The sequence below is a fragment of the Cydia strobilella genome, chromosome 1, assembly GCF_947568885.1.
Source record: "Cydia strobilella chromosome 1, ilCydStro3.1, whole genome shotgun sequence".
Taxonomy (NCBI): Eukaryota; Metazoa; Arthropoda; class Insecta; order Lepidoptera; family Tortricidae; genus Cydia; species Cydia strobilella.
The window spans coordinates 10,564,329-10,580,583 of NC_086041.1; the positions used below are offsets into that span (position 1 = coordinate 10,564,329).

The 16,255-nt window shown below is 40.8% G+C and overlaps 1 protein-coding gene across 4 annotated transcripts; it reads left to right on the forward strand.

Moving 5' to 3' along the window:
• The first annotated feature begins 2,364 nt into the window (after positions 1-2,364).
• LOC134740961 (zinc finger MYM-type protein 3) lies at positions 2,365-16,021 on the forward strand. 4 transcript variants are annotated; one of them, XM_063673649.1, is made up of 20 exons: positions 2,365-2,564; positions 3,102-3,514; positions 4,320-4,630; positions 4,829-4,979; positions 5,608-5,769; positions 6,120-6,254; positions 6,608-7,894; positions 8,021-8,297; positions 8,511-8,619; positions 8,732-8,855; positions 8,942-9,607; positions 10,131-10,298; positions 10,678-10,916; positions 11,409-11,619; positions 12,586-12,711; positions 12,831-12,952; positions 13,303-13,441; positions 13,840-13,939; positions 14,628-14,803; positions 15,339-16,021. In XM_063673649.1, exons 2-19 carry the CDS (start codon positions 3,151-3,153, stop codon positions 14,800-14,802), a joined length of 4,866 nt encoding a protein of 1,621 aa, XP_063529719.1. In that variant the 5' UTR covers positions 2,365-2,564; positions 3,102-3,150; the 3' UTR covers position 14,803; positions 15,339-16,021. The 4 variants fall into 4 exon arrangements, with proteins under 4 accessions (XP_063529719.1, XP_063529737.1, XP_063529711.1 ...); XM_063673667.1 differs by having other exon boundaries at positions 8,732-8,849; XM_063673641.1 differs by having other exon boundaries at positions 2,366-2,564; positions 10,128-10,298.
• The last annotated feature ends 234 nt before the right edge of the window (positions 16,022-16,255 follow it).

Here is a 16,255-nt window from a genome sequence, read left to right on the forward strand (position 1 = left end):
AGAGTTGAAAGTAGCCAATAAAAATTCAGAATCAGCCTCAGATATCGTTTTGTAAAGGAGAACACATTTGCCCCTGGCATAAGGGGGTTAATACACATGCGGATCTCCATAACATCATGGGGATCTTATGGGGATCACATAAAAATACAAATTGAAAAAAAATATTACCATAAACATTACGTACCTATGCGTAATTACGTATCAAAATGTTGTTGATATGTTTCTTTTACATTAGGTATTTTGTTATCGTATTAAGCGTGTGACAGTCTAGGTCGCGACAAGCCTTCAGACCGTCTGACCTTGGTAATGTTTGTATGAAATTTGTGTGGAATTATGTGGAATGTTGGAAAAACTGTCTACACGGTCCGTCAAGACCAAGGCCACGCGGCTTGTCGGCGACCGTCTAGCAAGCGCTTTATCAAGACGTTTTTTTTTTTAATGCATCGCGCTTCTGGCGCATTCAGCCAAACGAGTAAAACGGGGAAACGGAATTAAAGGATTATAATATAGTTGGTCAAGCAGATCTTGTCAGTAGAAAAAGGCGGCAAATTTAAAAAATGTAGGCGCGAAGAGTTATCGTCCCATAGAAAATTTGAATTTCGCGCCTTTTTCTACTGACAAGATTTGCTTGACCAACTATACATTATATTATAACGGATAAGAGGGAATTTTGGACGGATCAGGGAAAGGTAAAGTATAATAAATTAAGGTTTTATATTATGACGTGAAAGGAATTAATATAAAATATAATATTTTAAATATTTGGAGAGGAGTCACTAATATGCAGGAGTGATGTAATGGATGTGGGAAACGGAACTTTTAGATCTGACAGCTGTCTTAATAATAAAGAACGATCATATAGGTTACATACAAAAAATACATGGTTAAGAGTTAAGATCAGCGGGATTGAGCGGGATCAGCTCCGCAAATACATGCGGAGCTATCAAGAAGTTTTCTTGCTTTACAGGGCCCTCCACACTCGCGTTCACGGCTTCGCGCCGCAATTCGCGCATGAGTGTGGAGAGCCCTTACTATCTAGACCTTAGAGGATATAACCAAACAGAGTAGCCATTAATGGCTATTTTTCACCACACTAGCTGGTATAAAGGGCCCTCCACACTCAGGCGCCCTTTAAGCGCCTTTAATCCTCGTGCGAGGGTTTCACGCATCACTCAAGATTCCACATTTTGAACCTCTCCCTACCCTCGTGTTTGAATTTTGGAATCTTTCGCTTGCTCGGGTATCAATATTAGAGAGAGGTTTAACAACAACTTTGCCCCCTTGTAAAGCAACTACATAATACAGAATTGTAGACTGATCTTAAGGGCCCAGTACACAATGGTCAAGGATGGTCCATGACAAGCCATCGCCATTGTGTACAAGGGGCAATGGTATACAATTGCGGAAAATTGGTCTATCGTGGTGCGCAATCGGGAAGTTGTCGGTTTTTTTGACACTTCAAAGGAATCGTGGCGTAGCGTGGCATGTGCTGATATTCACACAGTCGCCTATAGCAGTGGCTTGGCATAGCCTATCGTTAGCCACTGTGTACTGGGGCAGTGGGGCCTTCACTGGACTGAAACTGGACACGGTTGACTTTCACGGTTTGTGTGTCCCAACTTTACATTTTTGCATTAAAGGCCGTAAAGGCCGTAACACATTATCGCACCGCACCAAGGTCATTGTGCGGCCCACACATAAGTAAGAGCGAGAAAGCGATATCTCTTTCTCGCCCACACTTATGGGTACGTCGCACAATAACCTTGATGCGGTGCGATGGTGTGTTATGGCCTTTACACACCATCGCACCGCACCGCGACCTTGGAGCAGTTCCAGGAATAGGTAGTACTGGCGTGGGCTTCCACACTATCGCCACAGAATAAATAATACTATTATCATACTATCGCACCGAACCGTCAAAACGGTGCGATCCTACTGGATTCTACCTTAAGGCCATAACACACCATCGCACCGCACCAAGGTTATTGTGCGACGCACCCATAAGTAAGAGCAAGAAAGAGATATCGCTTTCTCGCTCTTACTTATGGGTGCGTCGCACAATGACCTTGGTGCGGTGCGATGGTGTGTGATGAACTTTTCAGACTGCCACACACGTGCGCCAGTGTTGCCAAGTACCCCATATTTTCATGTTTGTCTATGAAAAATAGACAATTGTCTATGGAACTGGTCCAAGGTCGCGGTGCGGTGCGATGGTGTGTTATAACCTTAATACATTTAGGCGTTATTAACTTTAACTCAAACTGATTCAGTTGTATGGAAGCGTCACTTACTACCAACATAAAGATATTATTTAGGCTCTGCATTGATTACTTTTTATTTAATCTGCTCTTTGTAGGAAAATGTTGCAAATATTACATTAAAAAAAATGTTTTTAAATTTATTTAACACATCTTTTTATCACGTTTTGTCTTAACAGTAATTGTTAAGATAATAAAATATAGTTAGTGCGGTATACACATCCGCAACAAATCGCATGCAAGTCGATTCCAAAATGGTGTCGTTTGTTGTGCTTTCAAGGAATTTTGTGTGAAATAATAATACAGGCAAGTTGTATTTACATATTGAATAGGTTGTATAACGAAAAATATGTATTTTATCCTAAAAGTTCAATAGTTGGCACTGTCGCTTAATGTCTCGCCAAAATAATTTACCTGTCCTGCCGTTTTTTTCACTTGTTACAAAGAAACTTGCCGCGACATCCTAGTAGTTATTAGACAAATACTTCAGCATTCAAGTTCAGTTATAGTTCGATAACAAGATGATTGTATTTTTAGGCCTACAGTCTCCACTGTTAGCTTAAAAAGCCAAAAAGAGAATAAGCGCGGGCTAATATGGCTTTGGTTGGGATTGGCGTCATTTGACTTGTAATTACCGCTGTAATTGAAATGACCGTGCCCAAAAATCTTATTCTATTGGGCAAGCTTGTCAATTTGCACAGCAATAAGCTGATATAAGGTGTATTCCCTCTTATTTAATTTTCTTTACCGCCAGCCCAATTGCATTCTAACCTAGAAACTTGCCGCCGGGTGCGGCGTCTTACCATTAAGGCATTTTAAAATATGCATTTTGTTCATTTTCAGATGTATTCGACTCTCTAATTGACCTAAATCCAACTAGATTGTTGGTAACATGGAAGAGAAAGAAAGCATTCCTGAAAACTCTATGGAGGCTGTGAGTGAAGCATCTGGGGACAAGATCTCTGCAGAAGATGAGACACATCCCAAAAAGTCTGAAGAATCGCAAGAAAGTGATAACAAAGATGCCGATACCAATAACAGTGATAAAGCAGAAGTTAGTGATGTAGGCAAAGCTACTGACAGTAATGGTGATTCTGTGAATGATCCAGTTAGTGATAAGGATGGCGATAGTCAGCTCCAGAACCATGTGGAACATGAGAGTGAAAGTGTTAGTGATAATGATAAGGTGAATAATGTGGAGAATACTGACGAACCTGCTGCAGAGGCAACAGAGGATGAGACAACTAAGCAAAATGGTATGCATTTTCATATAAAATGTAACTAAAATGAATAATCATTATATATGAAGTTCATCACATCATATCATATACTTAAAACTACAATCTATGCTATCCTTGTTAGCAACAGTCTAATAAGATTAAGAAAATAAAAAAGCAACAATGTTACCAACTAAGAATGATTTGTTGGCATTGCATTTAAGAAAGGCAAATTTTTTTTTGATGAAAATGCCACATAATAATAGCAATAAGAATATTCAGATTCAAAAATTACTGTGGTTTTTGTACCAATTTTCTACAAAAAATATAGATTTATTCAATGAATTAGAGACAATGAAACTGTATTAAATGACGAGCCTTGGAGCACAAAAGATGAAGAAACTATCATTTTACCTACTGTACTATTATTCCTCTGCTGTATTTTTTTTTACTATTTCCCTGCTTTGCCCAAAGGTTGACTGGTAGAGAATGCCTCATAGCATTAAGTCCGCCTTTTGTGTGATAAAGATTAAATAAATAAATTTTAATATCTATATTTGTAAATAATATATTTGGATAGTTAATAAAAAGATGGAAGTTAATAAAAGTCATGGAGAAAAAGTAAAATAAAATAGATGTTAAGGTAAAGTTATGATTACCCATAATTTTCAGTAAACACTTGCTGCAGAAATTAGCTTAACCATGCCCCCCCCCCCCCCCTCCCCTTGCCTCTATGCCTCTTGCTATGCCTTGTTGAATGGCCCCCGTGCCTTAGTAAATAGGTTTATATGTCTTTATTTTCCCAATATACCCTTATTTCTCACAGAATATCTTACTATTCCAGAAATAAAATTAGAAGATGCAGAAAGTGCAGAAACAGTAGATGGTCCACCACAGAAAATAGAAAATCCAGAAGAATCAAACAGCCAAGACTCTACACAAGAGTCTACTCAGGAGTCCACACAAGAATCAGTCCAGGAAACCAGCTTGGAGCTCCCAGATGCTAGCCAAGATTCAGAAGCCACTGCTATGAGAGCAAGTGAGGAAGATGATCAGGAGACAAGCCATGTGGAGAAAAAGGAAGATGATGTGGGTAAACCTGAGTTTGAGACAGCACCTAATGTTCAGGATGAGCCTCAGGAAGACCATACGCAGGTAAATACCTAATTATACTAAATTCAAACATACTGAGATGAAATTCAAAAGGCTAGCAAAACAAAGGCAATGCCATACCATCCTGTTGTGAAAGCCATTGAGGCCATTTTCAACCTCCTGAAATTTTGTGCTGGTGTAATATTTTAATAAAGAATCTATATCATTTATATATTGGTCACTTCCCATTTTTTTCTCCAGGCGTTGGACCCTTTTGATGCGCTACTGAAGGACAAAAGTGACAGCACTACAGAAACGTCCACAGCTAAACCAAGCGGGGTAGTCAACTTGGATGATGATGATGATGACCATAATGCGGACAGTGTTGTAGCACATGATGATGATCACACTGGTAAACTAAACACTTATCATTTAATAACATGTAATATTTATAACTCAACTTGAAAGTCATAAACAAACTTAAATTATTATTCTTTCAATATAGGAGATGAATAAGGAATGCAAGAACTGGTCAATTATGACTGAAGATAATTGATAATTAGCATAGGCTACTGTTGTTACACTTCTTTCTGTTAAGTATCTGGTCTCATTCACTATGGAATTTCACTTTAACACTTTAAATTTAATTCGTTTTGCAATCACATCACTACATATTATAAAACAGAGTCCCCTGCGTCTGTCTGTCTGTATGTTCGCGATAAACTCAAAAACTACTAACTAATTTTCATGCGGTTTTCACCTATCAATAGAGTGATCTTGAGGAAGGTTTAGGTATATAATTTGTTAAGGTTTTGTGTAAATTTGTTGGACTACCCGTGCGAAGCCGGGGCGGGTCGCTAGTTTATAACTAAGGGCGTTATTCCACTTGTCCAATGTGTATTGTGTCCCACATTTTGCTTAATTAGAGCGTGAGAGGCAATGACATTGGACAGGTGGATTACCACCCTGAAACAGAAGTTTGTCTAGAGATTAATACTGTCACATTTTTATTTCTAAAATTTGGCAAATTTTCCTCACAGAAGAAACACCCTTAGATGATACCGGAAGTGTTTCCGAATTAGCAGAGGAACCTGGAGCTGATGAGGAAATTATGCTGCTACCTGACACTGAGCGGGAGATCTCAGAAGCTGACAAGGCAGAAGCAGAAAAGGTGTTGGCTGAGAAGAGAAAACAAGCTGAAGGTTTGTGTTTTGCTTATACAATTTTACATCATACATTTATTTTCAAACAAAGCAGGGTGTGTTTGTCTGTATGTTGGCGATAAACTCCTCTCATTCCTGTTTTTTTTTGTACATTAAAGAGTTACTACTACTACTGAACAGATATTGTGGTGTAGTAGAATGGATGTGGACCAGTGGGCCACATCATAAAAAAGTCAAACATAAATCTAACTAAATCATGAAGTGATCAATTCTAAAATGGCATTTCATGGAATCATTAAAATCTATGATCTGGCCACGACATTAATATTGTTATTCTTTGTTACCTTACGTTGAGTACTGATACTTATGATAAACTTTTGTCTCAACAGCTGCTGAAGCAGAGACAGTGCCCAAGACGGAGCATGACGCGGAAAACGATGCGGACGAAGATGCAGAGGCGCCATCGGAGTCCGCGAGCGACGCGCCCGCTCTTGCGGACGCTGCCACGGACGACCACGCCGGCGGTAAACATTCTCTTTTATTTCATGACTGCTGGGGGCCTAGCCAAGGTGACAATCGTTGATTGAAAACGCCAATCCAAACTTGAATAATGTATGGAATTATGTACCTTTAACCCTTAAATGCATGATTTTTTGTATAACTTTTTAATAAATTGAAATAGATGTGTCATGCTGTATAAAAGTAATAAATGTGATTTTGGATAGCTGCATATTGAGCCACGGACCATCAAATATACGATGCATATATACATCATTATGCATTTAAGGGTTAAACTACTGTAGAAACACTATTATCACCCGCAGCATTAATCTCCAGGGAATGCTAGGTAATTATCATTTTCGTTGTGATTTTACAGATAAAGAAAATGAAAACGAACATGAAGAGGCGGTCGAAGCCGATGAAGAGAACTTAGTTCCCAACAACATTCAGGAAATTAGTCAATTCGACGGCACCTGCGTGCAGTGCGCCGAAAGTAAGCCCTGCACCTACCGGTACGTCGACAAGGATGGAGACTACAAGTACATTTGTACCGATGCCTGTCTCACCGCCTTCCAGGAGGAACACCCCGGCCAGTACAATGTCTGTTCCAAGAAGTTCACCGTGGAGGAAATAACGCCCAAAACACTCACCTGCTCAGAATGCGAGGAAAGTAAACTCTGCTACTTCTATTACAACTACGACGGCGAAGACACAAATTACTGCTCTCTTACCTGTTTACACAGTATGATGGCAGATGAAAAGGAGAAATATGTTTTCAAACGCCGGAGGATGGCCATTGATGAAGTAACCCCGACGGAAGCGGAGTGTCTAGTCTGCAAAGAAACCAAACCATGCGCTTACGCATTCAAACTGTACGGCGAGCACGTTGCCGTGTGCGAACAAACCTGCATCAAGGAATTGAATAGTAGAGAAAATGGCAGATTCCACATAAAGAAGAAACGAGTCACTCGCAAAGCGGCTGCGCAAGCGGCAAGTGTATCAAATCCACCACTCCTCAAATTAAAAGTGATAAGCAATGCAACAGACAAATATCTGGATGAGGCGTACAAACTACAGCCCAAGACTCCGGCCATGGTGCAGGCAGCCAGGGAAGAGAGAGAAAGGACATTTATCAGGAAATGCTTTCAGTGCAATCTACAACTAGACCTAGAAAGTGATAAAACTCTGACGTGGGAAACCATGGACTTCTGCAATGAGGTGTGTCTAGGAAGGTATCAGAACAAGATAGGGGCGCGTTGCGCCAACTGCAAAAACACGGTTACGCACACTAGTTTAGGAAAATACTGTGTAAGATTCGGGTATGACATCCGACAGTTCTGTAATTCTGGATGCTTGGAAGAGTTCAAAAAGGGGTTGAAGATATGTTGCTATTGTCAAAGAGATATATCGGTCGGTCACCAAGGCTTCCTAGCGCCTGTAGGAGACAAGGGCCAGTTCAAAGACTTTTGTACTCAGACCTGTATGGAGAAGTTTGATCAGATGAGCAAGAGCCCGCTGCCGCAGCCGGTGTGGGCAAAGTGCGCCGTCTGCTCTCTGGAGAAAGGGACGACAATAGAGGTCGAAGTGAGTGAGAATATCGTACAAAGGCTTTGCTCCGATCCATGTTTTGCCGCTTTCAAATTCGTCAATAACATATTTCCAGGTAATTTGCATTTAGTCTTGATAAAATAGTTTTGTAGAAAAAACCTAGTATAAATATGTGTTCATGATTCTTGAACTTGAAATAGTTACATTAAGCTGAAAAAATAATTGGTTGCCTATTCCTCAGACCAATGCCGATGGTGCAAAAAATACTTCGAGCGCAAAACCTTAAACTGCTTCACCATCTATGAAACCCAATCCCCCGACTGCTTCTGCTCCAAGTCCTGCATGAACGTGTACATCAGCAACTCCCGACACATCGTGCCGTGCAACTGGTGCAAAGTGAAGAAATACAACTTCGACATGATACGACGAGTGCAGATCTCGGGGCAGGTCGTAATGATGTGCTCGCTCAACTGCTTGAATCTCTACCAGGTCTCCGTGAACGCAGTGTCGTCAAGAAGGTGAGCAGTAAAAATATAAATTTTTTGATCCTATCACACTGGTACAGCCAAAGTTTTGTTATTAAAACTGGTACAGTCAAGGTATTAAATATTTGCACCGGCAAAGATACTTAAAACCTTGACTGTACCAATACAACATGGTATATAAAAAAATTCTCAAAATATCTTTCATATTATGAAGTAGGACTCGGTAAAGGGATGTTTTCTTTTCAGAATAAAATGTGATATGTGCAAGCGAACGTCTCTGGCACAATACCATTTGACGATGTCGGATGCAACAGTTAGGAACTTCTGCACATACCAATGCGTCATGGCATTCCAGGTAAAAGACGTATTTAGATTTTAATATCACGTAGCTTCACAAAATTACCAAATCAATTTAAAAAATTTGCAACTAAAACCTAATTCCCATCTCATGATATCTTTTTTTCTAGGGTCAATACTCAAAACATACGCCGCCTCTAGTGCCGGGAGAATCGATGGACCAACAGAAGGCGGTGCCCACGGGCGTCCCCCGGCGGACGTACTCTGGCACAGGCCATAAAAACAACGGTAAATGTAGGTTTTTGCACCCGCATTTTTACACTGAACACTTTCACATTTCTAATTGAGTTGATACGTTAGATTACTATTTGTGTCTCCAGCCGTGGCGAAGACGCAGACGCGGTCGTCGGGCCTGCCGGTGATCTCCAACGTGCAGTCGCTGGCCGCGCCGCCGCCGCTGCTGCCGGCCATGACCTCCATGACGCGCGCCAAGTCCAAGCGGCTGCAGGTCCAGCCTCCCGCACCCCCTCCCCCCGAACCTGAACCCCCGGCCGCCCCCAAGACTCCTCCGCCCCCTCCCAAACCCCCCACACCTCCGCCACCCCCGCCCCCTAAAATATACAATCACGTCATAGTCAAAACTTTGCCTCCCAGAGAAGTAGCCAATAAGGCGACTATGTCGAAGCCGATGATGATTTCTAAGGGAGTCTCTTGCCGTCCGCATCCGTGCACTAAAGAATGCCAGACCGACCCGAGCTTGGAGCGGCGCGTCCTCATACCGGTCCCGGTACCTATATACGTCCCCGTTCCTTGCGCCATGTGGTCGCTGCCGTTCCCTGTCCCGGTGCCGATTCCGATACCGATCCCGACCCCGGTGTTCATACCGACGACTCGGAACTCTGCGAAGGGGATCATGAAGGAGATCAACAAGATCCATGACAAGATGCCGACGGATCCGTTCGAGGCGGAGCTGCTGATGATGGCCGAGATGGTCGCCGGCGACAAGAAAAAGGATCAGAGTGACTCTGATACTGATGATGATAACGGTGAGAAAGTTTTCCTATCTGTATGCGTTTATTTATCATTTTATCTCCCTAACCCTGCGGCGGTAGCATGGTCGCGTTTTTATCGCCTGTCACCATGCCTGTCACGTTCTAACAAGTTTGTAAGTGCGAAAGTGCTGCATGTAACGAAAGGCGATAAAAACGCGACCATGCTACTGCCGCTGGTTTTGAATTGTTGTTTTAATAACCTTTCTAAATGTCCTGGACATTATTAAGTGAATAATAGTTTAAACTGTAAGTCTAATATATATATATATATACCTCCTTAGTTAATTGGATAATGATAACCTTTCAGTACCTTCAAAGAGTAAGTAGCATTTATATAACTTTTTAGTTACACACTACAATTTTCGGAGAAAACCACAAACACTTGATGCCACCCCATGTTTTATGAACAATTTAAGCTTATGTACATGAAAGTAGCGCAATATTTATACATTATAAATAAATATACCGGGACTATCGCGTGTAAGCTTATGCTTCAACTCTTTGTCTTTTTCAGCAGAGGAAGGCTTCAGCCCAGTGGCCGGAATGGACGGCAACAACGCATTCGGCGAGGATATGCTGCAGATGGCTTTAAAAATGGCCACCGAGTACGAGGACCAGCCTGTCGACCTCGAGTCTGCCATGACAGCCAATACTATCACGCCGAGCTCGCACCCTGGCATGCCTGGTAAGTGACGAAGTTTGGCAACAATGCGTAGAGAGCAGATGGCGGCTATAGGTGGTAAGGTGGCCTACCGTTTATAGAAAACGAAAATCAAGACTTGAATAAATGTATGGAAATAATGACGTGATTATTCGTCGTATGTATAAACATCATCATTGTCATCCGGCTACGGCCCATGGACTATCTATTGTTGCGATGGCCAAAATCGTCATCGGCGATCTAGTAGAGTAATACTTATGATATGAGTATGAATCATTGAATCTATTCATATAGGGGCTGGGCAACTTTAAGATCGGACGTACATTGTCGATTTAAACTCGGACGTACTTGTTATAATAGGAAATAATGATGAGGGTCGTGAAACGTGTCGTATGTCGTATAGGTCTAGAGGGCGAGCCGATGCACCACCACCACATGATGGTGCTGGAGCAGCAGCGCGCGGTGGCGGCGCTGCGCGCCAGTGCGGCGGCGCCCCGCAAGCGCGCGCCGCCGGTGGCCGCCGCCGCCGCCGCGCGCCCGCCCACGCGCGCCAGCAAGCGGCGCCGCGCCGAGCCGCAGCCGCCGCCGCCCGAGCCGCCCCGCGAGCCCGCCGAGAAACCCGACGCCAACATGTGTCTCAAGGTACGAAATTTCAATGTTCGCGGTAGGCCCTCTAAGCTACCAAAATTTATTACACTCGGGTTGGACAGTCAGGTAGTTCTTACAAGACGATAACTATGTTGTGCGAAAACCTACACTGAAATATTAATAATTTATCCCTTTATTCTAGCTTTTTGCAAAATAAATATGAGATTTGGATTATTTGAATAGGTGAAATAGGTAATCTTTTTTAATAATTAATATATATTATACTCAACTTCACATAAAATTACGTTTTATCGTTCTGTTTTTGTCTATACAGTAGGCGCTCGGTAATGCGGCACCCGTTTTTCCCCCTTTGCCGGATAGTCGAATCTGCCGGGTTAGCGAATATGTATGGAAAATAAAAGCACGAAAACAAAGACGACACCACCGAACAATGCAACCGCTCTGTAATCTGGCGTTCGGCTGTGTAAACTGCCGCATTACCGAGCGCCTACTGTATTTGTAACAAAACAAATCAACTTATTCCAGTACACATTCGGCGTGAACGCGTGGAAGCAATGGGTCATGACAAAGAACGCCGAGATCGAGAAGAGCTCGATACGTCGGAAGCCGTTCAAGTCTGAGATCCTCCAGCTGACCGCCGACGAGCTCAACTACTCGCTCTGTCTGTTCGTCAAGGAGGTGCGGAAACCGAATGGCAGCGAATACGCCCCAGACACTATTTATTATTTGGTTCTAGGTAAGTAACATTTTTAACGAAAATGTGTGTTTTTAACTGGTCTAGTGGTGATGCGTAACGTTAAATTAAAACTGACGCAGTTCCATATATCTTGTATAGATAGATTTATAAAAGTTATTTCTATCCTATAATCCTATCAAATGCCGTGACGGTAGTACTCTTTATTATACCTACTGTGGCCGTGGCGTGGTAATATAAGCTATTAGTGTTGGAGTACCATTTTTATTATTTTATAATGGCAACTAATATAATTTAGGGTTTCGTACCCAAGTAAAAACGGAACACTATTACTAAGACTCCACTGTCCGTCTGTCTGTCTGTCACCAGGCTATACTGTGTGTCTCGTGAACCGTGATAGCTAGACAGTTGAAATTTTCACAGATGATGTATTTCTGTTGCCGCTATAACAACGAATACTAAAAACAGAATAAAATAAATATTTAACCTTTTCGACGCCGTGTCAAACACAAAAGCTGTCATCCAGACGCCACGTCACCGAAGTGTCAAACTTTTTTTTTTCTCTTTATTTAAGAGCTTGTCACCGAGGTGAACATGTCGCTACATAGAAGACAACAATACAATGTTCTTACAGTTAACTTATTCTATTAACAATAGCCTTTCGTACAAGCTGCAGTAGCGCCATGGCGGAGTCTGACAGAGGAGCAGCCAGAACGCTATTGCAGCCCCCAACATCAAAGCCCGTTGTATCCGAGCAGCTTCATTCCGGACACATTCCATTATAACATGGTACACGTCTTCTACTACATCACATTCATCACAATTAGGAGAAGGAACTTTCTTCATTAAATAACCGAATTGGTTCACTTGGCCGGGTTTTTTTTATTTGTAAGATGATTTCGACGCCGTTGATAGGGAGATAGGGACTAAAGGGAAAGGAGTCCTTTTCCCAGCAATGGGGCACGTTAGACATAAATATTGAATGCTAATCATTTATTTGGTTTTCAGGTATACAACAATATCTATTTGAAAATGGTAGGATAGACAACATATTTACGGACCCGTACTATGAAAAGTTCACGGACTGTTTGGACGAAGTCGCCAAGAAATTCTCAGTCTTATATAATGACTCGCGTAAGTTTAAGCAATATTTTATTTGCTACGTTTAATTAGACAAACATACGTTTTTTTGTAGTATAAAAAGTAATCCTTGCACACTTGGACTCACTTGACCGGTTTTCTTTCTTTGACAGAGTACATAGTAACGCGAGTGGAGGAGGAGCACCTATGGGAAAGCAAGCAGTTGGGAGCACATTCTCCGCATGTCCTACTTTCCACATTAATGTTCTTCAACACTAAACATTTCAACCTAGTTGTGAGTATCATACGACCACAAGAAATATTTACGTGTCTAACGGGTTTATATTAGTAGAAACTCCAAAGTGTAAAATAATATGTTTAATCTTTCTTATGGAAAATTCAAGATAGTAACGCGTAGAAATATTGACTGTTCTGTTTTCAAACTACACATTTTTAGTAGAATTACGGCATCGTTATATCCTCTAATATCCAGCATAGCATTTGATATGCATTTTTTTACCCCTGGTCGTAAATATCCTCCCCTGGGGGGTTACGGAATTCTATTTCCTTTATTTGACATTGGTTATTCCTATTTATGTAAGATACTCTATATTTAGCATTTCTTATAAATTACTTTTTTTCCAGACTGTTGAAGAGCATATGCAGCTATCATTTTCACACATAATGAAGCATTGGAAACGAAACCCTAACCAGCCAGGACAGGCCAAAATACCTGGCTCTAGGAATGTTTTACTGCGGTTTTATCCTCCTCAATCGGCGCTTGGTAAGCACAAAAGATTTAAAAATAGACATTACATGTTTTTAATTTACGCGTATTTAATTAAAAAAAATCTTTCTTGGTTATTAATCAGTAAAACATTGATATACTGAGTACTAACGTCTCTCTAATGGCTCCTTTACACTATCGGCGACGATAGACGATGACTGGCGGGCACGATAGTGTAGAGGGCATACTCGGCAGTACCCGTCAGTCATCGCCTCGACCCGTGAGTTGTCGGTGTTTTGGGCACACATCAAAGGGAATCGCCGGGTGGTTGCGTTGACAAACTACTACAGGCGATCGTGTGGATGCTTGCACGATTATCTTGCCGATGATACTATCAACAATCATCGGCGATAGTGTAGAGGAGGCATCAAATGGATTGTTTTTTTTTTTTACAGAAGCGAATTCCAGGAAAAAGAAAGTATATGAGCAGCAAGAGAATGAAGAAAATCCTCTTCGGTGTCCTGTCAAACTTTACGAATTTTATATTTCCAAATGGTATGTTTTAATCATTTGATGTTTAGGGTTCCGTACCCAAAGGGTAAAACGGGACCCTATTACTAAGACTCCGCTGTCCGTCTGTCTGTCTGTCACCAGGCTGTATCTCATGAACCGTGATAGCTACAGTTGAAATTTTCACAGATGATGTATTTCTGTTGCCGCTCTAACAACAAATACTAAAAAGTACGCACTTGGCCGGTTTTTTTTTTACTATCTAACTTTGAATGATGTAAATAAATATGTATCAAAGGACAATCTATAGTTGGTCAAACCAAATTGGCAGTAAACAAGAACCAAAAAAACTATACTCATGCTTTTCTTTTGGGTGCTAGTACTAGAGTAAGACAAAGATAGTATGATTCTCTCTGTCTATTTGAAATGAGACAGTCCTTTGACAAACTATAGTAATATTGCACAGTCTACACTGCGCGCACACGGATGCTCGAATTTTCAATGATATAATGTTTATTGCAAATAAACTCTTGGGCACAAGCCCTATTTTAGAGATATCTCTCCATAAACATCCTGGAATCAAACCAGGTAAACCCTGTAATATAGTTTTGTTTATCTACGAAATCGGCCTTGTGGTGCCTGCTCAGTTTAATTTACCCTCATGGTTTGGATTAAACACTACAGGTGCTACTCGTAGTTATCGTCAAAACTAACATAAACACGTATCCCGCAGCCCGGAGTCGGTGCGCACCCGCAACGACGTGTTCTACTTGCAGCCGGAGCGGTCGTGCGTGCCCGACTCGCCCGTGTGGTACTCCACGCAGCCGCTCAGCCGCGCCGCGCTCGCCAAGATGCTGCACCGCGTCAAGATGGTCAAGGAGATCAACATCGCGCTGCTCACTAGCTAAAGTATGTGTGTGTAAAGTATGGTGAAGTGTGTAAATAACTATGTATGTAATGTACGGTCAAAGAAATTAATTTCGATACCATATGAAATCAATATGAAAGTCTCTAGAGCTCATACTATTGTAACTGTGACAAGGTACGAAATGGTACTGAAATTGAATTCCTTGATCCGTATGTGCTAATATTAGGCACTATTAGCACATAAATAAATGAGAATAAACGAGAAAAGCACAACGCAGCAATTGTTTAAGTTTTATTTTCCATATTCAATGTCTTTGTTTATTGAGTTGAGAACAAAAAGGCTCCAAAAAATTGATAATTCGTGTCATGTTTGCGAATTTAACGAATTTTACTTTTATATTTATATTATAAACACCTAATCAGAGATTTGAAATGAATCAAAGATTAATAAAAAAACACACTGAAGTTAGCTTGGTACCGACTCTAAACCATAGTTGGTAGATATTCCTTGTTCTGTAGTGAGTGGCAGTTTTTACCCTCATCGAAGTCTGGACTTATAATATTTGTATTGTTACAGATTTCTCAAACCAGTGTTATCGCCGGCTTCTAGATTCGCAATGCAACTCCCTCGCGTTTGGTTTCGATCCTTTTATTTACTACGTACTAAGTCAAGCCTCAAAACAGTCTCCCAAACGTTGTAAAGATGGTAATTTTAAGCACAATGTATATTTTTTTATATCACTTTGTATATCAGCCTGCTGAAAGGACGGTTAATTTTAAATAAAAATGATTTATCAATAGAAACCTTTTTTTACAATGTTGCAATGTAGCTGTAAGTTCTTTGCGGTCTGTACAGTTTTCATTGGTAGTAGAATAATTATGAAATCAACGGTATTTTAGTTGGCAGTTATAATTCGAATATCAGTATGAACTCTGATAAAATTAATCTTACATTTGTATATAAGTACGCCAAGCGAATCACATCATGTTTTCGGCCACCCGAGAAATGTAAATGCTTCGATGTACATTTTGGTGAATGGCGAAACACTTTCCTCGGTGCCAGGAATACATTTCTTTATACTTACCCATGTGTAATAGACTAATATGAGATATTGAATAATAAATTAGGCTGTAGAATTAAGGTGAAATTCCAATTTTTGTGGCAGATAATCTTATTTGACTAGCATTATTTTTTTTAACGATTGATATGTAATATTGTCACAGATAGAAATTTTTATTATAGTAATATAGCTTGTGAAAGAGTCAGATTCGTATTAAATATAATAGCGTTAACCGTAAGTTTAGCTGTGTAAAAAAGAATACAGATTCTCCTAAAAAAAATTCTTTTACTTCTTATTTTTACCATTGTAGCTATTTTACAAGGTCTGTTTGTAACATATCTTGAAAGATTTTATCCCAGCTTTAAGTCGTACATATTTCGTTAGATTTATTAATCGCAAGCTAGGTGGAGCTGTTCTGTGTAGTAGAAATCCT